This window comes from Rousettus aegyptiacus, unplaced genomic scaffold, assembly GCF_014176215.1.
Source record: "Rousettus aegyptiacus isolate mRouAeg1 unplaced genomic scaffold, mRouAeg1.p scaffold_m13_p_6, whole genome shotgun sequence".
Classification (NCBI taxonomy): Eukaryota; Metazoa; Chordata; class Mammalia; order Chiroptera; family Pteropodidae; genus Rousettus; species Rousettus aegyptiacus.
Window position 1 is genome coordinate 76196770 of NW_023416309.1, and position 25874 is coordinate 76222643.

A 25874-nucleotide genomic window follows, 5' to 3' on the forward strand; every position below is an offset into this window, starting at 1 on the left:
GGCATGCCCAGTGATGTAAAGTATTATACATCTTTATGAGGTCATCTTCTTAAACATTTGCATCAAGCTTTTCTGCAGGAAAACTTTATGTTAACTTTAGCAGGGAACAAAAGTAAACCTGCCATCTTCTGTTTAGATGGATAGGTTCTGCTCTCTCTTAGCATTAGGCCAGGTCTTAGTTGGGTGCTGTGAGATGGTCTGCCGACCCTGGCTTTCCTCGTGCTTGGGAATGGTGGGCAGTGGCATTTCATGCTGCTCTAGGTTGCTGGAATGTCATGGAATAGATTTTCTGAATGTGTAGTTTCTTGTTTTCTAGAAGAATGCCACTGAGCAGGAACACAAGCAGTCCCTGCAGCTCACTTTCCGCTCACTGTGCACGTATTTTAGGTAAGTTTATAATTCTCTTCAGTTGTCCAACATTTCACATCTTTGCAAAGTTATTTTCTTGAGCTGTCCCTTCCTTTCATGTGCTTTTGGAGTACCAGATACTTCCCTCTACTCAGCCAAGTTTCTGGAGTGAGATACCTCTAGTCACAGGAGTGACCAAAATAGTGGTGGAGTAATAATCTTGTCAAGAGCTTATATAATCCCAGTCATTATAAGACAATATAGGGTTGAACTAATCCAAGATCTCTTTGAATACTTCAGTTTCTAAGTAATTTTTGAAGATGAAAACTGAAGCCAACTGCAGAAGCACAGAGTGGTACTTTAGCAAATAAATATGCTGGGAGGGAATGACTTGGAGGTTTTTGAATGCTTTGACTACCAAAGAAACTGATGGGCCTATAGGTTGCATTATTGGAGGAACAGATTCTTAAAGGAGGGTGGGAACTAATAGCCTGAGCTATTGTCTGTGAGTGCCAGAGTTAGAGAGCTCTATAAAAATGTATTTCAAGGATGATAAAAGAGGCCAAGGCTGTCATGTGAGGAACACTTGAAGACGCAGGGAATGATTAGCCTAGATTATCAAGTTAGCAGCCACGAGATTAGGTGTATTTCCTATTGATGGTCAAGGTGATTTATTTATCAGATTTATTCCTTGGAATCTCTTCTAAAGACTTGGATTTTTGAGCCTGTGCATACATAAGGATGTGTGGATAGACAGTGGCACAGACTTAGCTGGGACCATGGCTTTTTTCCTGACCCAAACTCCTCACATCTTATACAACTGCCACTGAACTCTTGCTAGGTTCTTTTTTGAAATCTTTTGTTAAGAAAAAAGTATGAAAATCCCCTTCCTGAAACAAGGTGTCATGACTAATTCGTGTTCTTTCAGCGATAAGGATCCAGGTGGCCTTCTACTTTTACCTGAGAAAGGAGACCTGGCCGACATGAACATCAGTGAAGTACTGGCAGTCATGAGTACTCTCCTCTCTGTTGCTGCTCGAGAGGTAACTATTGGATACTCCCTGATTTCCTTGCCTTGTGCTTTTAGGAGCGCATGATATAGTAGTCACTGTGCCTTCCCTTTTAACCCTCATTTACAATAGGAGTGTAGCTTTCTTCCTTGACCATTACACATGAGCACAGAGGTTGCCCAGTTTTCCTTGGCTCCTGATCAGTCAGCTTCTGCAAATGACTGAGGGGACACTACTGTGACATGTTTTTTTCACTCAGCGGAGTTTTTGAGATTCATCCACATTGATGCATGTGCACAATATTCCCTTTATGAATAGGCCACAATTTTAATTTGGAGAGGTAGTTGGGTTGTTTCCAGTTTGGGGCAATTACTTAGCAATCACAGTATGAACATGTCTTGTGGTTCTTATATGCAAGAGTTTATTCCTAGAGGTCGAGTGACTCTTCAGAGAAACTCCAGAGAGTAAAGGTGAGGATTAGAGAGCTATAGAGGGATGAAGAATCGTTATTTTAAGGTGGGAGAGATTTGACTGAGGCTCAGGGGAAGGAGCCAAAGAGAAAAGGGATTTGAAGATATGAGAAGGATATAATTGGGCAGGTCCCAGCAACTCGGGCAGAGGGAGGAGCGGTAGCTGCCGAACAGCCCATCTTTGTAAGGGCTCTAGATGTGCCTTGGCCCACGGGCACCCGGCATGACGAAGGAAGAGCTTAAGAGGAGGTTGGTGAGGTTGTCAGCTAAACCTCCTCCTGCAAAAGTGGAAATGAAGCCAGAAAAGGCGTCAGGAAAGACTAAATCTTCAGACAAAAAAGTGCAAACAAAAGGGAAAAGGGGAGCAAAGGGAAAACAGGCTGTAAGAAACTGAAGATTTACCTGCAGAAAATGAAGAAACTAAAAACAAGGCAAGTCCAGCCCTCTGATGAAGCAGGAGAGAAAGAAGCCAAGTCTGATGAATATCATATACCATGTCTTATCTGTGGTCACTGTCTCTCTTCTTATACAATCCTGAGGAATATTTTTATCAACTATTTTGTAAATGCAAGTTTTTTAGTAGCTCTAGAAACATTTTTAAGAAGGACAGAATTCCACCTCATCTCATTTTGTAAGTGTAAGTGTTTTTTTTTTAAGAGGTAAAATCATTTAGTGGTTGTTTATTTTTTGATACAACCAGAAAATATTGGAATATTGAATATGGGAGGCTTTGACTGTGTTGGGTATCACCTTAACATTCCATAAATGGGGGTAATTTTTATATCCTATAACACAAAGCATACGAAATGGCAGTTTGGAGTCAATCGCGTATTTAATATATCTTGAACATTTAAATTCCTTCGAGTCCCATGTTTTTGGTAGAATTGTTTCCTAAAGAAAATCACTCCTTGATCTTGGCTCTGCCTTAGAATTTTGTGTAACATCTTCAGTACAGTAGTTTCAATTTTCCTAGTAACTTTGTTAACATGCTGTGAAAGATTGAAAATTTGGTTATGTAGTATATGCGATATTAAATTGTAAATTAGTGGAACTTTGATGTCATCGTATCAACATTTGAATATATTGGTACTCGATAGTCTATGGAGGAAACCTAGACTCCAAATTTTAAGCTGGAAAGTCACTGGAATAACTGTTTAGAAGAGTCACAACTACATGACTAGGTTTTTGGTACGTAAAGAATTGTGTACAAATCGAAGTGTCTGTGTACTTGTCAAAACAACCGATAAAATCTCAATTATGAAAAAAATAGAGATACAGTTGGTGGGGTAAGGTTCCTGAGGCTCAGAAGGAACCGTGTGAACTAAAACCATAGTAAAAGTTCTGAAAAGCTGAGGGCAAAAGAGGAGATTTCATAATATCATCTTTCTTGGGCACTTCCAATTTGAAAGCTCTTTCCTGACCATTCCCCATTTCCCTAGAATTATCTTGCCAGCGATAGCTGCTGTTTTAAAAAAATGCCCTTGGCTGTGTTCTGTGACTACCTTGTTGTAAACACTTTCTCTTTGTCTCCTCCCCTGTAGTGTGAGCTGTTGATGCTCAATGGGGCACAAGGGGAGGTTGGCTCTGTGCTCTTCTCCCTGTTCTGGTCTGTCCAAGGCAGCCTGCTCTCCTGGTGCTACCTGCAGCTAAAGAGCACGGACTCTGAAGCCAAAGATCTTGCTGTTGACCTTATTGAAAAATGTGAGTTTTAGGATAAAATCCATGAAAACAGATAGGTGATTGGATTTTGACTCTATGTATGTACTCACTTCTTTAGTACCTTATTCGTTGACTGTGCATTTGGTTTTGTTTTCTTGATACAAATCAGATTTGCCTTTGGTTTATTATTTTCTTTTTAAAATGGAATTCTGTGGCATGCCTTTTTTCCCAAAGTTTTCTGTCCGAATGTAGTAGTAAACCTAAACATTTTTATTGTGGAGTTGGGTCATTTCACAACCTAAACATTGCCTTTGCAGTCATATAGCACTGTTAGTTGATGTTGCACTCTTCAGTAAAGTCTGTTATACTTGCTTTAATCAAGTCATCTAAAAAGGTAAGTCTTAAACTTTAACATTTAAGGTATATGAGCACTGCTGCGATCTTTGCTGGTTACTGAAAATAGTCAGATTCATGTCCTGTAAAACCACAGAAAATTATATGTAACTCAGCAGGTTCAGAGAAATCGTAAGTGGGAAATTCAGTTCCATCAAACTTGGTTTCAGCAGCTAAGACAAAAATGCTTACACTATTGAGTCCTGCCACATTAAGGCTTGTCCCATTGGATGGCACACCTAACAATGGGCCCACTATAAATGAAGAGAAAGGAGAGACTGACAATGGAGTTAGTCAGCCACTTAACTTCACTTACGAAAGTGAAATTTCCACCTCATTGAAAAGTAGCAAAGACATCAATCAATCAATCAATCAATCAATCACTTTAAAAGAAATCTTTTACTGAGACTTGTACCTTTTCCACCCAGAGGAAAGCATTTGTATGACATCTCGTGGTCTCATGGCCTTTCTGATGTGGAATTCCCTCCATAGCTTCTATGTCAGCTTTGCCCTTGATGATGACCAAGCAAGTGATAGTCCTACCCTATGAAATATTAATTATTCTCTTTATATTTTGGTAGATGTGGAACAGTTTTTGGCACACATGAGAGTGATTTTGGAATCCCTTTTGTCACAGTACAGTGGGAAAACCATAGTAGAAAAGTTATGTAATTCAGTGTTTTCAATGGCAGCTCGTCAACTGGTAAGACAATGTGGCAGCCATTTGTAAAGGAGGGGAGGGGGATCTGCATCCCTAGGCAGAGTCTAAGGTGGACACTAAGTGCTTCGCTCATCTTCCTTTAGGTAATCTTTCTGCTGGACTTTTGCACTTTAGACATTTCCCACTGCACACTCTTGAGAGAGTTCAGTACCCTAACAGAGCTGTTGAAGAAGCTCTGCAGTGACCCTGAAGGAGGACTGAATAAGGTAACTCAAGTTGGTACTTGAACCTGCTGTGTATCCCCTCTTAGGAGCAATGTGATCATGCTTAAAGAAACATATTATGAGAATAGATCTACACAGATAAATTGCTTCTAGAATACCTCCTGTATTTTATCAGTGGTTTTGCCAAGAAGGGTAAATGCCAATCTGAATTGATTTGGTGTGGTCATCGTTAGGAAGGAGACACAGAGGAAGCTGTGCACAGATTAATTTCATCACTTTATAGCACATGAGGTTATATAAAAACCATGTAAGTGAATAACCAGATTGAAGTCTAGAAGAGAAAATGTATGTCGCAAGGCAAATTAGAAGGGTTGGTATTTAAAAGAAGTTCTCCCTCACTTAACCTTACAGGGTACAAAGTTGTTTCATTATCTTGTTTGAGTTACACAATAACTCTGGGAATAAAAAAGTGTATATTAAAAAGCCTATTTTAAAGGGAAAAAGCAAAGATTGAGAAAAAAGAGGGAGAAGAGGAGTAGATGGGCTCAGATTTGCAAAGTTCTCAAATAGGAATTTAAGGTCTTTAAATTCCTCAGTGTTTTTTCTACTGGAAATTTATGCTACTAGTGATTTGTAAGAAATTGTTTTGTCATGGTTATGAAAAAGCTAATCATGGAGTTACTGTGGTACAGAAAAAAAACACACATCTATTCTGCAGATGATAAATGTATATTGATCTATATATGTAGATGGGAATGTTGGGTATATTTTTAGCCTGTGTGATGATCTGCATAGGGATGTAAAAGGCTATTCGTTTGGAGCACTGATATAGGATCACAGTTTACCACATGTGGCTGGATGTAAAGTGATGAACCCTTCTTTCTTAACTCATTTGCATAGCTGGATGTTGAGACCTGGCAACAGGAACGGCCAGTGGTGTTACACACATGGACTAAGGAGTCTGCCCACAACTATGAAAATAATTGCCATGAGGTGTCTGTCTTTGTTAGCCCTGGGGCAACGTATTTTGAGGTGGAATTTGATGAGAGGTGTGAAACTGAAAAAAGGTAAGACATGTTTTTCTTTCCCAAGCAATAATGGATCCAAAATGAGAGAAGGAAAGTGATAGAGATTATGCTTTCACAGGTATGATTATCTGGAATTTACCGACACCAGAGGTGGGAAAACACGTTATGACACAAAAGTTGGCACTGATAAATGGCCCAAGGTGAGTGGCATTCTCAGAAGGAGATAAAATGCCTACTTCTGCATCAATTCTTCTCCTTTTGTCAGCCCTTAGGGGGTAATAGATGTGTGGTCTTTGAAGGGAAGCACTTACATTATATGTTTGGTAAAGGAAGGGTTTATATCAGAGTTCACCAAACTACAGCCTGTAACCTATTCTTGTAAATAATAGTTTTTTGGAACACACTCATGCCCGTTGTTTATGGATCATCTATAGCTGCTTTGTCATTGCAATGGCAGACTTGAACAGTCGCAACAGGGACTGTATAGCCCAGAAAGTCTTAATAATTTATGATCTGGTTCTTCATAGGAATAGTTTGCCAACCCCTGGTTTATATCACGTTGTCCAGAGTAAATGGGGAGTTATAATCATTCACAAGAAGGGGCCAGTGGGCACAGGAGGGCCCAGACCATGGTGGCGAAAGCCAGAAATCCACCTCACAGCTAGGTCTGCATGGTCTCCAGGGCCAGCTGGCTCAGTGGTCTTCCCTCTGTCGTCAGTGGTCTTGGATGAGCTCAGAGGAATGGGCAAGCATGAGCTCTGGCTGAATAGGTAGTGGGTAGATGGGCATCTGAAGTTTAGAAAATTGACCAGCAGTTTTCTGCCAGCTTTGCTTCTTCATGAGGTGCAATTATAAATTTTCTGTTTCCGTCACCCCATTGTACAGTTCTCCTTTAGTAGTTTTGGTGGGGTAGATAAAATATAATGGTAGACTATAGACTGATTTTTAAATGTAGATTTTTTGAGTCATAAAGAACATGCTGCCTCCTCTAGTCTTTTTGACCACGTGACTTTTTTATTTGTTTCTAGAAAGTGACCTTTAAGGCTGGTCCTCGGCTACAATTTCTCTTTCACTCGGACAGCAGTAACAATGAGTGGGGCTACAAATTCACAGTCACTGCCTATGGCCTACCCGATGTTGCTGTGTCTTGGGGGTTGGATTTACAGCTCCTTGTTTCCCGACTGATGGGACGCCTTGCTTCCCAGTGCATGGCACTCAAGTCTGCACATCGTAAGTCCACATGCCTTTCCTTTCTCTTCTTGCTATAATCACATTGAAGAGCAAAGTGGTACTCTCTCATTAAGTTGTCTCCACATAATGGCAGAGCAAAGGTATTGATAAAATTCCCTTTCAGTTTCCTTTAAACCAAGCCAGATTCAAATATCCACTTGACACCATGGGGAAAGGAGCTAGTTTTTACCAGCATTGTCATCCTTTTTTTGTAAGTGAATTTTGGTATACTTCAATGAGAAGGCAAAAATATAGAATAAATTGATTTATTAATTTATTATTAGTATATCTTTTAACTGTGTATTTATGTAAATATATGTAAAGATGTGAATGAAGATTTTATCTTAAAGTGATTTCTTCAACTTAGTTATTAAATCCATCCAAGAAATAAGAATTACATAGAATACAACTTTCTAGTGTATTTCTATATCATTTCTTCAGTTTTTTTATTTTAAAATATATCATAGAAAAATTACATAATGGAAAAAAGCCAAGGAGAAAAGTCATCCTTAATCCTAACACCAAGAGATACTATTATTCAAATTTTAATTGACTTTTGCCTAGTCTTTTTTTTGTGTCTATTCATAAACACATATATGGTGAGTATTTCATTATTAATTTTTACTAATTTAAGTTTATAAATTGCTAACATTTCCACATAATTAAACATTCCTAAATGGTCTCTTGTTATACCCTAGTGGTGGTTCACATTCCATTTTCAGATTACTATACAGATTAGTCATTTCAGAAGTACCTTATAACTAAAGCTGTTCCATAGAATGGTAGCCATTTCAAGATGTTCTTATGGCTTGGGCTCATCTGGTGTATATGTTCATGAAGTTAACAATTACGTTCTGGTAAATGTGGGTGAATTCCCTCCAAGTCTTAAAAATGCCCAAGTTTTAAAATATCTTTTCATCATTAGTTCAAAGACTCTCAATGTATTAAGGAAAAAAATAGAGCTCTCATAAGCCTTCTTCTCTGCAGAGTTAGGAAGTAACATGGCAGTACCTCAGGCAAAAATGGCATTAGTCTTAAACTCACCGTTGTGGAAACCTGTCTTCAGGCATCAAATAAGTCCAGAGCTGGGATTAGAAGCAAGCTGGCCCACTCATCCATACCAGGATAGTAAGGAGGTATTTACTCTTCTGTTGTTTTTCTATTTGGAATGGAAAGTATTTACTAATATTTATTGCTGTATAATCATTTATGTTTATGTCTAATCACCGCCCACTAAGCTGTTAGCTCCTTAAAGGCAGAAACTATCTCTCATTCATTTAGTGTCCCCACTATGCACCACAAGGGTCAGTGTGTAATGGACATTCAAAAACATTGAATGGATGACTCTTCAGTGAAATATAGTAGTCGCTCAGTAAATTCTCTTGATGGAGTTATGAAACAAACAAGTCGAGTCTGCTTCTGGTGGCCTCTGAGTTAAAGTTTTAGAGTAAATGATATATGCTATACTTTTTGTTCTCCATGGAATGATAGCACATTATTTAGGCTTATAATACTTTAAAAATTAAACAAGTTTGCCCACTGTCTCTTTTTTCTCTCTCCTTCCCTCTATCTGTGCTCTACTACATTTCTTCCCTTCTCTCCTCCCCACACTTCCAAGTTATTCAGTGGTTAATTGCTGAATCCAGGAACTCTTTCTAGCATCTCTTCTCCTTTACCTCTCTGTTAAATTTGGTTCCTTCAGACCCTCTTTTCTTTTGATTTCATGGTAGTCCATTGTCTTCTCCTACATCTAACCAATCCATTAGCCTCTTTTATTGACCTGTCTTATTTCTCCTCTAAACAGTAGGCTTAATTCAGGCTTTCTCTCCTTTCCCTCACCCACTGAGACTATCCTCTCTTCTCTCTTCTGCCGTCACCTCTGTGTGAATAATTCCTAAATGTCCGTTTCCAGCCCTGTTTCTTCTCTCAGGCTCCAGTTATGTACCTTCATCTTCCTGTTAGGTATTTCCACTTTAGCGTTCTGACTCCCTTTAACTCAGAAGTATAAAACCAGGATGTCCCCTCTGACTTCTCCTATTATTGTCATTATTGTTTTCCTAGGCACTGAGCCACTGTTCCCTAGCATCATCTTTGTCCCACCTTATTCTCATCTTTCCTTTCTAGTCAGCTACAAGCCCTATGGATTCTTCCTTGTGATGTTCTTCTATTTTTGTTCCTTCTCTTTCCATCTTTATCCAGGCCCTCATCTTTTACTCACATTGTTACATTGATACTCACCAAGTTTTTTTTTTTTTTTTAATCACTGAATTATCTTGTCATTCCACTGCCAAACACCATTAATGGCTCCCCGTTGCCTACAGGGTGAAGTTTAAACTCCTCAGTGTGACAGTCAAGGCTCTCTACAGTCTCCTTTCACCTTACCTATCTGACTCTAATTCCCACCACTCCCCAGCTGAGACTTCAGGCCAGGTCAGTCTCCCCACTGACTCTTAACTTCTGCTAATGGTTATGTTCCTCAGGGCCAAACCTGCCTAGTCTTCACAGTCCAGTCCAAAGCCCATATCCTCCAGGAGGCTTTTCTTAATTACTTTAACCTGCTAGGAATTCTCTCCTGTGAAATCTCTGCACTGGGTGTTCCCTTCTAGGCATTTGGCACTTCATAATCTTCTGTTTTATGATAGTGCTAGTTTTAATGCTTTTAATGTTATATGTTTACCTTTTTTTAAACCCATATATCTGTCTGGTCTCCCCCAAATAAGTTTAATCTTCCTGAGAGTATGCACTGTGTTTTATACTTCTGCTTTGGCCTAGTAGGTGTTCAGTAAACTTTATTTTTTGAATGACTGCCTTAAACCTGATAGTTTTTGTTGTTATTGTTGTTACCAGGTTAAGAACACCCCTGATGATTCCTGCCACCATTTTCTTCTTGATTTTGCACAGTCAGATCCTGCTCAGAACTTCTGTGGGCCATATTCAGAACTTTTCAAAGGATTCATACAGGCATGTAGAAAACAGGCCCCAAAGACAGATATAGTTGCTGGTTCCACTATTGATCAAGCTGTGAACGCCACCTTTGCTGCTCTGGTGTATCGCACTCCAGACTTATATGAGAAGCTGCAAAAATATGGTAACTTATATTACAGGGAATATTTTTCATCTGAAGGCCAATTGCTAAGTTTTAAGAAAACCTATCTTAAGGGAAAATTTTAAAATATTTTGAAATATAAGCATATTTCTACAACCATAGACTTTATTTTGTTAGTTCTCCTTTGCCAGTCAAAAGATTCATGACCAATTTATAGTTGTAGATTGGAATATAGGGCACGTTGTCTTGAGTTTCCTAATTAGCCGATAATTTGTCTTATCCAAAATTCTTATGAAAAACTGCCAAGAAGTTTAATGGAAAGAAACTTTAACTTGGGCTATAGTCCCAGCTTAAAAACTAGAAGTTAGGCAGCTAAAGGTTAATCAGATAATCTTTCTGCACCTTAGTATCTTTATCTGTAAAGATTTAGATTTGATTAGCCTAACATTCTAAGAAATTCTAATTAAAACCAGAATTGTTAATGTAATTGAATGTGCTAGTAACGAAGGAGGAAAACATAGGTATTAACTTTCATCTTTGATTTGCAGCTTCTTTGTAGCATCCCTGCCAGGCTTCCTTTGTTGATAGCCTGCTCCTTACCAAATCTTTCCTTTGTGTCCCTCAGGGACACCACCTCTGTGTGTTTACTGTGTAGCCTGCAGCCTAACAGGACCAAAAGAGGGAGAATATCTCTCTATTCATAATTTTCAGGGAAAAACATTTTAAACCCTCCTTAAAGATGAGGATGGGTTTTACCAAGCACTTTGGCAGGGTATATGTTCTTTCCATGGTACAGAAGAAACAAGCAGGAACAAATGCTTCCTTCCATTAGAGTAGGTAATTGACTGTTAATCTTATTATTATTGATATCATCAATATTGATATTATTATCACCGATGTCTTTATTACTGAATCCTTTAGACCTCATATTGTAGAGTTTATTTCCTGATTTCTAATACATCTTGGTTGCTCCCTCAAATATTAATTGCACAAGAAGCTGCTCAAATAAGTAAAACTACATTGAGGCATGAGTGATTTATGGAAACAACTGTCATATGGAAAAGTATATCTCTGCTGGGGGGTGGGAGGCAACATGACCTGTATGGTTTTGAAAAAAACATTCAGTACATGTTTCATAATCCAATTGTAGTAAGAGAGCTGGACAGTCTTTGTTACCTGTAGCAACTTTCAGTAGAGGGATAAAAGCCTTGTAAGTTAAAAGCTGAGAAACAGAGAATTTCTGGTTAGGGGAACATTGGTTCAACAGAGAGGTTCACATTGTTCTAGTACATGTTTTCCTTTGGTTTTTACGTGAAGAGAAGGGGCAGGCCTCATAGGTCTTTCTTTAAGAAAAAAACTACAACTTTTTTGTTATTTTTCTAGTTAAAAAAATAATACCCATTCATGTAGAAACTTAGAAAATCAGAAGAGCTTAAAATAATATCAGCTATAATCTCATCACTTTAATATACCTTTTAACATCTTTCTATAGATCTACCTCGACTTTAATTATATATATATGTGTGTGTATGTATGTATATATATACATACCTATATAATATGTATATTCTTTTAAAATAAGACAGTTTTGTTAATAGTCTTATAACCAGGTTTTTTACTTAATGTATACCATAAACTTTTTCCATGTCAATAATTATTTTTTACTCTTTTAATAGTCTTTATTTTCCTTTTCATATTTTTTATATTTTTTACATTTTTTACTTTTAATATTGTATTCACTTTAATAGTTATCCATTTCAGATGCTATCCTTTTGAAAAAAGTTAGTTTGAAGTAACACATAGAACCCATTTCAGATATTTGTGACTTAATTGATATTCTTTTCCCAACCCTCTATTACCACTCCTAATGCGTGAGTGTCAGGGGAAGGATGTTTTCTATGCATTAGGAGTTTTAGAAGCTACTTTGTACTTAATGTTGCAGTAGTGAATTATGTTAACTGAATGTAATCTCTTTGTCTCTCCTTTCCCCAGTAAACAGTGGTGGCAAGACAGCCTTGACTGAAGAGTTCGCACAGGTGTATTCCTTGGCTGATGGGATCCGAATATGGATGGTAAGATTTTCCTTTGCATGCGATCTTTATATATTTTGAGTTTTTCCACCATGATATCATAGAATTAAGGTAAGTAGCTTTCTTCTCAAGAACACAACTTTAGGGATTTTATTTTTAAACTAAAGTTTAGTGATGATAAAGGATATAAAATAATTTTGAACTCTTGAAATCATAATTTAGTGAATGTGGCGAATGTTCAGAGTAAGCAGGGTTCAGTTGAGCCCCCCTTACATCCTCAATAACCCCAAAGTCTACCTCTTAGATGGGGAGGTAAAGCATTGCTCTAGATACTGGACTACTATTGATGGTTTTAGTCAGAGAAAGGCCTCTCTTAAAGGAGAGGCCTTTCTGCATTTTAGAAAATAGTTTTGCACCATTGTTTGTGACAGCAATAAACTAGAAGGATAAAAATGCCCATTTGTAGGAGAACGGACAAAAAGATTGTATATTACATTACTATATAATACTATAGTATAATGCAAAATGATAATAATCCTATTACTACAATGAAAGTGAATGAAGTAGAGCTACATGTATCAGCATGAATGGTACTCAAAAAATGATGATGAGCAAAAAATAGCAAGTTGTAGAAGAATGCATAAGTATATTTCTTATATAAAGTTTAAACATAAAACAAATCTATATGTTATATACATAAATGTGTAGCAAAATTATACAAATACATGAAAATGATAAGCACCAAACTCAGGAGATTTGTTTTCATTTCTTAGGCATGTAAATGAATACCTATATATCAGTATTATTTTTTATATATTTACAATTATCTTAAATATTGTAAAGTAATTGGGGAAAAAATCTTTAAGTAGAGGATGAATAATGAGATTGAAAGCAGGAGACTAATGGTGATAATCAGATATGGGTGGCTTCTGCTATTTAGAAAATAAAATAATTAGACTTTGCAATTGATTTGAGTGGTGAACAGGAGGATGAAATTTAGGACCATTCCCATGGTCCTGGTTTGAGTGACTTGGTGGGTAGTAAAAGCATTAACCAGAATAATAAAAATGGTCTTGGATCTAGGAGTGGGGAGGTAAGTTCAGTTTGGGACATGTTGTGTAAGAAGACATCTAGGTTATCTGAGATATCTAGCTGGAGAATTTAGTAAATATGAAAAATCGAAATGGCTTATACTTCATGGAAATGTTAAGGCCAAGATAGGATAACTTTAAATCACTGGTAATAGTTTTTTTAAAAATGTATGAGTTTATCTAGGAACAGACAGCCTTGGGTAAGATCCATGGTGATTAAAATATAGTTGGTACTCAGAAATACTGGATAGATAGATAGAGACCAAAAATGAACAGGATCTCTCAGTAGAAACTAAAAGGTATCATCATCAGAATGATAGGAGGAGAATCACAGGAGTGTGTTGATAGAGAACCAAGGCAGTAATAGCAGATTAAGAAAAAGTGTCTGATAAAGTCAGCTACCACAGACAGTTCAAGTAAAAAAGGATTTGGCAATTGACAAGGCACATTGTAGGTTGTGCTTCTGGTTTAACATAGGACAGACTGCTAACTTTTGAACTAGATGCCAGCCTTCTCTTCAAGACTTTGGCCTCTCATACATCACATACATGGCCTTCTGCCTGGGCTGGCAGCACTGCGGCCTACATTGTGACCATTGCCTGCACTGGTTCTAAGAGCACCATTCTTTGCCTGGCAGTCAGCATCTCTTAGAGGTGTCCCCTCATTCTGGGTAGAATAGAGATCAAATTTTGGTCCAATCTCTGCAGCAAATTGGTCTGTGACCCTTGCAAGACCCTTCACTTCTCTGGACCTCCACTTTAGCTATACTAGGTCAGGTTTAGGTAAGGGCCCCTCCAGCTCCAGTATTCTAGAATTTTTTAAATAATATGGTTATGGGTACAAACTTCTCCCAAATAATGTATAGTTGAAAAGAAGGTAGTTTTACAGATATACTTTAGATAGCTTCATAGGCTGGATTACTTCTAGGACTACCAAAAGCAGCTCAGCCCTGTGTCCTCATAAGCTGGACAAAAACTATAAAGTTTTTCATGACCTCAACACTGTGTGCTTTTGAAGTAGTTTGCTGTGGCTGCCCATGCTGCCCTGTCTGGATAGCCTAATTATGTGGCTCAAATCCTCTCTTCAGTTAGAGATGAAGCAGAAGTCCCTAATGAGCCTGGGGAATGAGGCAGAAGAAAAACACGGGTCAGAAGCTGCTGAGGCGAACCCTGAGAGCCTGGGTGAGTGTGCTGACTCCAGTTGCCATTATTTGGCCTTCTGTTTCCATCTCATAGAAAACCAGTGACCCATCATCTAGATTAGTTGAAGCTGTGTTGACCTGGGGAAAATAGCACAGGCACTAAATGTGATTTCCAAGGATGTGGAAATGTTCCCTTTTACTTTTTTCGAATTGTTTCTCTTCAGAGGCATCAGATACTTTTGGAACTACATGTTGTCATGTTTTGAAAGTATGCTCACATTGAGTATTCAATGAAATTAAGTAATTACTGTTAATTTTTTAAATGATGTCGTGGTTGTGTTATTTTTTAAAATAATTTTTTTTCTTTTAGAGAAATATACTAAAGTTTTTACAGTTGAAATAATGTGATTTCTGGGATCTGCTTGGGAGTGGGGAGTGGGTGGGGGTGAAATAAGACTGGCCTTTTGTTCATAACTGTTGAAGCCAGGTGAGGGGTATATGGAGGAGTCCTTACACTGTTCTCTCTATAGATGCTTGAAAATGCCTGTGATAAAAAAATTGTTAAATGTGCTGATGGTGTTGGGAAGATTTTAGTTTGTATAATTAAATAAAATTTGATTTTGTTCTGCCAGTAGATAACGTATATCACTGTATTAAAGGAGGTATTTCTTGTCCTCGATTATAGAATTTAAATGGGTAATTTTCTCTTTAAAACTAGGCAATTAGTTTAATTTTAACTTTTTTCTTTTTTTTACTTTTTTCTATTATTTTTCTTGCTTTTTGCACTTAGCAAAAGAATGTATTCAGAAGAGTCTTCTATTACTAAAATTTTTGCCCATGGGTATAAGTTCAAAAGAAAGCTGTGACAGGTTGGTGACTACAGATGAAACTGATCATCTACAGCCACTTAACAAGCGCCAGAGGACAAGCTCTGTGGTGGAAGAGCATTTCCAAGCCTCAGCATCCCCCACTGAAGCAGCTCCCCCTGCTGCGGGAGACAGGAGTCCTGGAGCGGATGTCCAGGTGAAGCCACCACATAGCAGTGGCCCTCTTGCCACAGAAGTGTCCTCTGCCACAGCCGAAGAACCCTCATCACCTTCAACTCCCACCCGGCGGCCTCCTTTCACCCGAGGGCGACTCCGGTTGCTCTCCTTTCGATCAGTGGAGGAGGCCAGAACAGTGCCTACAGTGAAAGAGAAATACCCCGTGTTGAAGGATGTCATGGACTTCATCAAAGATCAGTCACTTTCCCACGAGAGGTAAGCCAGGAGTGACCTTTTCAGCACTTTCTTTTTCCAAGCCGTAGGTACCCAATCTGGTCAAAGGCTTGAAGTACATGTTAAAAATGAGTGAATAATACTTGAAGGGTCAATCAAGATTTGTTTAGAATGTTCGAGGAAAAAAATTGGTGTTTTTTTTTTTAAAGAAGTATTTCTTCACCTAAGATTTGTATATAATACTGTATGTAAATTATATCTCAATAATGTCCTATTAGGATGAAAAAAGAAACATTTCCTTCTGTAGCTGCCACTTATAAATTTGTCTTACTTTAACCCTGGTAGAAATTTAGAATTTGATATTTTTTTGTCAAAATTACTCGTCAGTGGGCCTATACCTCTGGAAGCATTGCCTGTTTTAATTTCCTGTCCTAAGAATTAAGGCTTTGTCTTTATGGGGAAGTAAAGCTATCAGAATTTTTTTTTAATTAATTAGTTTTTTCAAATGGGTTGTTGGGCTTCTGGACCGTTGATGTGAACTGATTAGTAATGCCACTGAGTAATGACAAAAAGTAGCAAACATATTGATATCATGCCTGAGTGATATTTCTGATACCTCACAGTACCATTTCTTTTGTATTAATATGACATCAGAACTTGGGTGGGGGTATGTTTTCTTTCTGCCCCAGCTCAAGAGTTTTCTGGGTGTTCCTGACTTGAGTTCTGTCTCCAGTGTTGTAAAGGTTCTTTCCTTGAGGAAAGCCCAGGCCCAGAGCATCCTAGAAGTTCTCAGGATAATTCAGTATTGTGCAGAATCCCTTGGGCAGCCTCATTGCTTCCATCCGCCTTATATACTTTTTCTGTTGGAACTTCTGACCTGCCAGAAAGAGTTTACCAAGTAAGTACAAATGACAAGCTTGCAAAGAAAATAAGCAGGTGTTATTTAAAAAATTCTTATTGTCTTCTCTAATTAATAATTCTAGAATGTTCACGAAGGAAACAAATTTATGTATTTAGTTAATTCATTCTCCTATCTTAAGGAAAAATGGGTTATATTCTGTTCTTTTACTCAGTAAATACCAGGAACATATTTATTCCTCCTGATGAGTTTATCAGCTTTATTTTACCACACAATGAAGATTGTAGTTCTCATATACCCATAATCATCATTTGGCTCCTGGAAGCTGTGAGCTAAATTTACTGCTCATTTATAGTGATAACATTAGTCTAAGTACTTAACAAGTTTGTTCTAACCTGCACTCAATAAATATTTTCTGAGCGATGACTATGTCAGGCACTGCCCTAGGTGTTGTATATACAGCAGTGGGCAAGGCAGACAAGATCCTTGAATAGAGCTTGTATAATATTAAGGAGGAGAAGACAATAAAAAAAATATAGATAGATAAATAGATAGATATAGATATATAGTCAGATAGTGGTATTATTAAGGTGATTTCATACAGAGTGACCTGTGACCTAGTTTGGGTAGTCAGGGAAGGCAGGCTGAGGACATGACATGTAAACAAAGAGATGAATGACCAGCTGAGATCAGGGGGAAGGGCACTAAAGGCAGAAGGAATAGCACAAAGGCCACAAGGTGGAAGATTAGCCCAGGGAACGGAAAGGAAGCCAGTGTGCCCGAGTGAGAGGGGGAAATGAGAGAAAATTAGTTCAGAAAATTAGACAGGGCCATATCTTGGAAGCCTTTATAAGATATGTCTGGTATTTCGATTTTATACTGAGTCGTAGATGGGAAACCCCTAAAGAATTTTAAGCCCAGGAGGAACAAACTTACTGTGATCTATTTTTATAAAAGATACTTCTGGCTAATGTTCAAAAAGGAATGGAAGTAAGAAAAGCAGTTAGGAGACTATTACAGTAGTCCAGGCAAGAGATGGTAATAGTTTGGACTAGGGAATAGTACTGTAGATGGAGAGAAAAGGATGAGATTCAGGATATATTTTAGAGGTGGAATTGTCAGGACTTACTAATAGATTAGATGTAGAGGGTAAATGAAAGGAATCATGGGGAAAGAAAGTCCTAGGAGTCTGTCTTGAGCAAGTTGGGTAGATGGGGATGCATTTTACGGAGGGGAAGAGTATAGAAGAAACAGATTTGGGCAAAAATGAGAAGTTTTGTTTTGGCCATGTTAAGTTTGAATGGCTTCTTTCACATCCAGGAAAAGGAAATCAAGAAGTGTCTATGAAGAACAGAAACCAGGGATTTGTAGTGTCAGAGAAACCAAGAAAAGAATGTATCTCAAAAGATAGGAATGGCCAGTTGTGTCAAATGCTGATGTGAGAGGTTATGTGAGAAAAGAACACAGTAGATTTGATAAAGTCTTATTGGAGCCATGGGGCTGAAAGCGCAGTTGGACTGGGTTGAGAAGAGAATGCAGGTGTGATAGAGAGGCTACAGACGTTATTCAAGAAATTTATCCTTAAAGGAGAGTAGAAGACCAGAGTAGAATTGATGAGGATGTGGGATCAATGGAGGGTTTTTAAGAAGCTTTGGAGTATATTTGTATGCTGGTGGGAATGAGTCAGTAATGAGGAAAACTTGGTGCAGGAAGAGAGGGACCAATCCAGTCGCAGTTGCATAACTAGAGAAATCAGCCTTTGACAGAGCCAGGGAGACTGTATCTGTGGTAGCAAGAGAAAACACAGCAGGGATAGAGATGCAAGTTGGCTGGTACAAAGATAGGGGAATTCCTCTGTGATCATTTCTATTTTTTAAAACATAAGATGATAGTCATCAGCTAAAAATGAAGGTTTAAGAGAAGATAATGGCCGCTTAAGGAAAAGCAGGAAGGTTTTAAATAGTAATAACAATTGAGAAAACCAGTCTCATTGTTTGACAAATTTGAGTGCTTATTTGAGAATTATAGTCGTGAATTTAAAGTGATAACTAGTCACCTTGGTGTGTGGTGTTTCCTCTAACAACACTTAGGTGTTTTGATTTGGTAAAAGATTTCTCAGTTAAGTACGTGGGGGCAGGGAATGGGAAGGGAGCAGCAAGAGAGTTGGCGATTGCTAAGGTGTGATTATGGCAATAGACTGGAATTTAAGCTGAATATGGAACAAAGAGAAAGTGTGGCAGAAGTAATAGATAATGAACACGAGACAGCATCCTGGGGTGGGGCTTACTGGGATTGAAAAGGATGTTGTAGGGGTACCAGAGTAGGTGAGCAGGATGAGAGGTCATGGTCAGTGTAATGCTCTGAAGTCAAGATTTCAGAATTAATGCTGCTGCTGGGATGACAAAGTCAAGGAAGTGACCATCAGGCTGGGATGGCTGAGAGGTGAGAAGAAAAGATCATTGGAGGTGAAGATGGCAGAGAATCCAGGGAGAGAGGGACCTGGGCATCATTTCCATGGGTTGAAGTCTCCAGGGTGACAAGATTAAGGTAGAAAAGACAATGAGATTGGTGCTGAAGCCATCAATGAAGGAAGGCAGAGGGGTGGGCATGACCATGGAGAGAATTAAATGAGGTAATTTTATTAATTCATGTTGCCCCAATAATTTTTAATTAAAAAAAATAATAAAAAAACAGGATCTGGCATTCAGGCAGTAGCAGGAGGGATGGTTTTTATGTTAACAAAGGAAGATAGATACTGATATTTCCATACCGCTTTGGGTAGCACTCTTGACCTAGGCAGATGAAGAAATTTGCTGTTTTGCTTGTTACTTTTTAAAGTTATTGTATTTGCATTTACTTAAGCTTCTGTGCCAGTTCATTCAGCTTGCTGCTTTTTGGCTCTTTTTCATGTAAAGAATGATATTTATTAAGTAAATGATGTTTTGACAATTAAGTGATTGATGATTTCCTGTTTCTAGCTATTTCGGACACTTGGAGGGCTGTGGTGCAGATCTACACAAAGAAATTCGAGACACTTACTATCAATTTGTTCTTTTTTTGGTCAAAGCAATTAAAGGATTTAGTAGCATAAATGACAGGTACTGGATAACTATAATTTCTAGAGAAAACAGTATTTCTATTTTTTTCTGATTTTAAAAGATATATTCAGTGTTGAAAATATAGAAAAGTACAAAGAGTAAAAGGGAAAATAACCCCTAATCTGACCATCTAGAGCTAATTACTAATGTTAACTTATTAGTATATTTTCTCCTAGCCTTTTTTCTATATTGTATGTGTACAGTTTTTTAAAGGAGTTGTGTCTTGGTTTATCTAAGAATTTGTAACCTATTATTTTCAGTTTTTGATGTATTATGTTCAGTTTTAAAACAAGTTATACAGCCAATCCCCAGTTTCCTCAATAGTTAGTGGTTTAGACATAAACCTTAAATGGTTCTTTTCTGTATCTAAGTTGCATAACCTGGGCTAATTTGGGGCTGGCCCTGTTGCTGTTTATCGAGATAACTTTTACTACTCAGTCCTTTACCCTCAGATGTCCCTTAGGGTAGTCCCGGCAGGGTGGAAAACTTATTCTTTGCTTTCAGAACTCTTTTATTTAAGCTATACATTGAAGAGGGTTTGTATGGTGTATGAGAAACCTGAAAGGAGCTTATAAGGAACCCGAACCAGCGATCTGGAGTACGTTGTGCTTTCTACTCCCGATCAGACCAGGTCTCTGACTTGCATTGTGTCTGTTATCTCTGTTGGTAATGGGCAGCTTTGATAACTTGCACCTTCACGGCCTTTTTAGATCCTTGCTGCCTGCCTTATCCTACATTCAGACAGCCCTACTTCATCTTTTGGATATGGGCTGGGAACCCAGTGATCTTGCCTTCTTCGTTGACATTCAGTTACCAGATCTCCTTATGAAAATGTCACAAGAAAATATAAGTGTCCATGACAGTGTGATCAGGTAAGGACACAGTGTTGCACCCCACACTCCTAAAGTAGATTATGAAATACAGGGATCATAGCATAGGGGTTCAGAGCATAGACTCTAGAATTAGGCTCTCTGTAACATCCTAGCTTTACTACATACTAGGTGGATGACCTTGGTCAAATTATTTAACCTCTCTGTGCCTCAGTTTCCTCATCTTTAGAGCTAAAGATAATGCACCTACCTTAGGACTATTGTGAAGAATGAATGAGTTCTATTTCTCAATGTTTCGAACAATGCCTGGTGCGTGGATAATGTATGTAAGTTGGTTGTGGTTGCGTTATAAACTTGGAGGATGAGGATCCTCTGCATTTTTGGAGACTCTAGTATAGTTTGTTGAATTGCAGAGTCTTTTCTATATCTTTTTGTTATATGTATATGAGATTTTAGCCACTGTAATCTCTTGCATATTATAAGAACTTAGGTATAAGAAAAAAATAGTATGCGAAGGTTTTTCTCTTTGCACTTTTCTAAGTATCTCTCCACACTGCTCAAGTCCACTTACCCATTAACCACTTATGTAGGTAGAAAAGAAATGAGAAGAGAATGGGAGAAGAAAAGCAAGAGGAGAGAATTAGGAACAATAAATGAGTCAACACTGGAACAATTTGCACCCAGAAAAGATATTCTTGGAAAAGGGGATAGAATCAAAGCTATCCCCTTGGTTACCAAACCTCGGTCATTGCCCTGCTGTTAGATCGTCAGAGGGCGCTCTTGGCTGACAAGAGGGGACATAGCATGGAGTTGAGGGGGACAGTGGCATTAGCACACTGGCTCTTCAGCTCTCAGTCTCCTCTTCGTTGCAAGCTTTGTCTGCACCTGCATGAGTCCTGGGGGTAGAACCACACCCTTCTCTCCCAATCCCTCATAGCACCTAGCCCAGAGTGAAGTATAAGCACGCCTAAAGTCAATTTGTCAGAATGCATGAATGAACAAATGTGTATTTGTCGGTTGATAATTTTTTTGGCATTTGCTGTCAAGCAAATCCTTTTGTATTTAAATTTTTGGTTGCTAAACTATAAACTAAAATTCACAATTTTGCATCTAAGGAGTGTATGAGATTATCCGTATGAAACTCTACTTAAAATGAGGAAACTGAGGACCAGGACTGAGTACTGGCTGTGTCAAAGTCTTATAGCAGCTAGTGGGAGAGTTGAAGCCCCCGGGTCTCCTGATTTTCTTCTCGTGCTGATACCAGTAGGGTGCGCTGAGCATGACAAAATCAGACTTAAGAAAAAAAAATCACTTTATTTGGCTCCAGTGCCTGGCACATAGTAGGTTCACCACAAATGGTTGTCAAATAGAATTATGCCATGTAGATACAACCTTTTAAGTTCTAGTTCCTTACCCATTGTAGTCTGCTTTGGAAAGGGCTTCTCCCTTTTTATTTATCAGATATCTGGCAAAACTTGGGACTTTGAAAACTAAATTGGCCTCTTCCCCTCAGAAGTTTAAAAATGCCCCCCATCTTAGATCCATAGGACACAGAGTCTGCTAACCAGCACTTTCCTGGATTGTTGGGAAAGGCATGCTTTTCTCTCTTTATGTCCTTCTTTCAGCCAATGGAGTGAAGAAGATGAGCTTGCTGATGCCAAACAGAATTCAGAATGGATGGATGAGTGTCAGGATGGCATGTTTGAGGCCTGGTATGAAAAAATAGCCCAGGAAGATCCAGAGAAGCAGAGGAAAGTAAGACCTCTCAACTAGAGTAAACCAAAATGATTAGCTAGGAATTTGGAGAGGAGAGTCTGCTTGGGGGAGTGTCAGTAGGCTGTCTCCCTTGATGGCTCCAGGTGGCAGGTAGTACCTTAGTGAGTTCATTGTCACTGAGTCTGGTCTTTAACCTGAGGGGCCCCGAATCCTGACTGGATCACACTCAGAGTGGCTTTCTCCTATAGATCTAGGCTCACAGAAAATTGGCTCATAAAGGTGAAACGTAGTGTTAATTGCCAGTTTATTAATTTACAGTAAGAAATAGAATTGCTGAAGGCCCTGGTCCCTGGTGTCCTTGGTGCAGTACATTCTCTTCCTACAAGCAAGCATCATGGGAAGTCATGTTGCGATCCAAAGGTTGCCTGATGAACATGGAAGCAGCCATGTGTACACAGAATCAGAGTTACATGATTCAGATGTGTAAAGGCGTCAGGCTCAGATAGCCTGTCGTGTCCATCTCCACATTAGGGGTTTATTTGTCACCATCACATTGTGCCAGGCATCTGCTGCCTCAGATTCATTAATTTTCTTAGTATTGCACACCTACTATGTGCCAGTTACTTTGCTTTTATAGCACCTCTGTGGTGCTTAGACAGAGCACACCAACTTGACCTTTGGAATTTTTCTCTTGTGTTTGTCAAAGTCATACTGGGAGCCATTCTTAAGTGCTAAGGTGACTTGGCATATTTGCTCTGATCTATTACTATATGGTGACTTAGTGATTTATTTCCTATATTTCTAGGGTATAAAAATAAACTATACTATAGCCTCTACGTACTTTCCAGTAAAAGCAATTTGTTTCCTCATGAAACAGTGCCCTTACTATCTCCCCAGAAAGTTTTTCGTAAGTGCCGGCAAACAGTGCTTCTTTTATAGTGTTTCCTGTTTCTGTGAAACCACCTTTATTCAACTAAGCACCCAAGCCAGAAATCTGGGTGGTGTTCTTGACATCTCTCTTTTACTGACACCTATATCCAGTCCCCAAGTTTCCTACTTGTGCCTTCTTAATATCTCTTAAATATGCCTACCCTTTGCCATCTCACTTATTGCTCAGTCCAGCCCTTATCACCTGCCATGGGGTTACTTTAACAGTGTCCATCATAGTCAGTTTCTCTGACTCACATCTTGCCCCTTTCAGTCCATTTTTCACTCAGTAGCTAGAGGAACTTAAAGAATGCTCAAATTGATTGCATTAATCTTCTATTTAAAAATGGTCGATGTCTCAGACTAGCATTGGAGGTGCTTTGTGGTTTAACCTTTCTAACTTTATCTAGTTATCCCCACTCTGTATTGTGTTCTACATACTGAATTATTATTGCTAGTTACATGAACCACCATCTTGCTCCCTTTTACCTCCAGTAGAACTTGTTAATGCTTTTATCTGGCATGCCCCCACTCCTAACCCCACCAAACTAATACCTGTTTGTCCCTCAGGTCACAACTAAAGAATTATCTCAGTTTGAAAAACCTGACCTTCCTAACACCCACTGATATCCCCCTACTGTGTTCTCTCAGCCTCCTGAATGTGCCTCTCAAAAAGCCCTTATTATACCATACCGTATGGTGTCATCTGTTTTCTTGAGGGGATTCCCAACTAGACACTAAGCTCCTTCGTTTCCTAGTGCAAGCACCTACTACAGTGCTTGGAATATCTTAAGTACCTATTAAAAGATGGATTGATTAATGAATAGTGGCCATATCAGAAAGTCTGTTGGATAATTGTGTTTATTTCACCTTACAGATGCACATGTTTATTGCTCGCTACTGTGACCTGTTAAATGTGGACATCTCTTGTGATGGGTGTGATGAGATTGCCCCCTGGCATCGCTACCGGTGCCTGCAGTGCAGTGACATGGATCTCTGCAAAACTTGCTTCCTAGGTATATTTTATGGTATGGGTATGCCATACCCAAAAGCAATAATCGTGTCTATCTCTGTGATTTTGTCATTTTTAAAAATCTCATGTACTAAGTGAAACATTGCCCAGTGGTATTCTCTGACTTGTTGGCACATGTGAGCTTTACCTCCCCAACTGGATGATAAGTTCCAGAGCTGTTACCAGACTTGCTTCCATCTTCCATCATGGTAGATGTAGGTACTTGATAAACACTCAGGACTGCTGAATGTACCCTCAGTTGAGCTCTCAGGAAATTATTTTTCCTTCTAAATCATGCAGTGTTTCTAAGTAGTAAAAACACGCACACATAAAGCAAACTTCAAAAATTCTTTAATACTCTTGACTTGTCAGCGCTGAGGTAAGGTAGACTGACTGTGGTGAGCAGTTAAGTGCTCTTTGGGTATGTGGCCCAATCATAAAAGATACAGCCCCTGGCCTGGAATTATTTACAGGCTTAGCAGGAGACTGGACATGCCCACAAAATGTCTATTCCAGCATAAGAATGTACATGCTGAGTTAAAGATGAGCAGTATAGATTATTCTGGAAAAGTTCGGTAATAGTAGCAATCACTGTTGCAGGGAAGGCTTGTGGAGGAGGTGGGATGTGAAATGATCTATGAAGGAAGAACTGGATGATGTGAAGGAAATATTGGAAAGCGGGTCACCATCCAAAGCAGAGCAAGTCTAGGGACAGAGGAGTGAGCTTCTATAGTATGTTTAGAGAGACACATTCAAGTGTCCAGCTGAGTGCTGCATTGGGACATGTAGGGCCCAGACTGTGGGACCCTGAGATTCTAGGCTAAGGAATTTGAGTCTTTAGATAGTGAGGAAGGTTTTTCAAGTAGGGTATTAACATGATCAGAGCTACGCTAGAAGGCAATTCTGTCCATATAAGAGTTTCTCTTAGGAAATTAATCAGTAGTGACAAGGGGATTAGAGCCTGGGCTACATTTGTGGCAGTGAGAACAGAAGTGGGTCAGGCATGAGGAACAGTAAGCAGGGTCTGTGACAATGTTTGGGGACTCATTGGACTTAGAGTGAGAAGATGTCCAGAGCAGTTAGTCTCTTTAGTGACTAACAGTCTTCCTCATTTACTGGGTCTGCGGTTATGAAGTCTGTTTTCATCTTTGATTCTGGAATGAAAAAGTAAGAACAAAAGCCTAATCAATCCTCAGTGCTTGTTACCACGAATACACAGTAGATGCTTAATATTTTTCAGAGGAGGGGTCATGGGAGATAGCTCACAAGTTGTCGTGTAGACTTGTGTCTGCCAAATGATGGTCATGATGGGTCTTGGTAATATATTTGATCAGACTTTGTGTTGTGCTGGAGAAGGGTGGGGGGTGGGGGCAGCCCACAGTACCATTGCTGAGTTCTGTGCTGAGAACTCATATGCTCAGAGCCTCTGGGCAGAACACCCTGGTCTCCAGAAGATGGCTATGGCCCCTGATGTCCTAAGCAATAAATCAAGAACAGCTCTGCTTCTGGGGTTGGTTTGGGTTTGGAAGTAGCCCTTCTAATAGCCCTTTGCCCAATCCACCTCACATTATTTTTTCCCCCAGGTGGGGTGAAGCCTGAGGGCCACGGAGATGACCATGAAATGGTCAACATGGAGTTTACCTGTGACCACTGCCAGGGTTTGATCATAGGCCGGAGGATGAATTGCAATGTGTGTGATGACTTTGATCTTTGCTATGGATGCTATGCAGCAAAGAAATATTCCTATGGGTATGTCTCAAATGACCTCTATCTCTGTAACCTTTTCTTCACGTATTCCTTTGCTTTTTTTTTTAATAGTAAAAAACCTTTCATTATAAAAAACTTCAAACATACCCACAAGAAACTAATACAGTGAATCCCATA

The 25874-nt window shown here is 38.9% G+C and overlaps 1 protein-coding gene across 3 annotated transcripts in view; it reads left to right on the plus strand.

The window, feature by feature from the left end:
- The window catches only part of ZZEF1 (zinc finger ZZ-type and EF-hand domain containing 1), a 98829-nt gene that overhangs the window by 39802 nt on the left and 33153 nt on the right, over positions 1-25874 (plus strand). Inside the window, exons 17-35 of one of the 3 annotated variants that reach the window (XM_016138808.2) lie at positions 317-387; positions 1277-1391; positions 3370-3529; positions 4462-4583; positions 4685-4807; positions 5666-5832; positions 5912-5993; positions 6822-7023; positions 8011-8159; positions 9871-10111; positions 12062-12141; positions 14278-14371; positions 15122-15590; positions 16282-16446; positions 19386-19505; positions 20216-20377; positions 21961-22090; positions 23856-23994; positions 25574-25739. In XM_016138808.2, the coding sequence (XP_015994294.2) occupies positions 317-387; positions 1277-1391; positions 3370-3529; positions 4462-4583; positions 4685-4807; positions 5666-5832; positions 5912-5993; positions 6822-7023; positions 8011-8159; positions 9871-10111; positions 12062-12141; positions 14278-14371; positions 15122-15590; positions 16282-16446; positions 19386-19505; positions 20216-20377; positions 21961-22090; positions 23856-23994; positions 25574-25739 (2957 nt within the window). The remainder of the gene's footprint in view (positions 1-316; positions 388-1276; positions 1392-3369; positions 3530-4461; positions 4584-4684; positions 4808-5665; positions 5833-5911; positions 5994-6821; positions 7024-8010; positions 8160-9870; positions 10112-12061; positions 12142-14277; positions 14372-15121; positions 15591-16281; positions 16447-19385; positions 19506-20215; positions 20378-21960; positions 22091-23855; positions 23995-25573; positions 25740-25874) is intronic. The other 2 variants (XM_016138809.2, XM_016138810.2) reach the window with 2 other exon arrangements.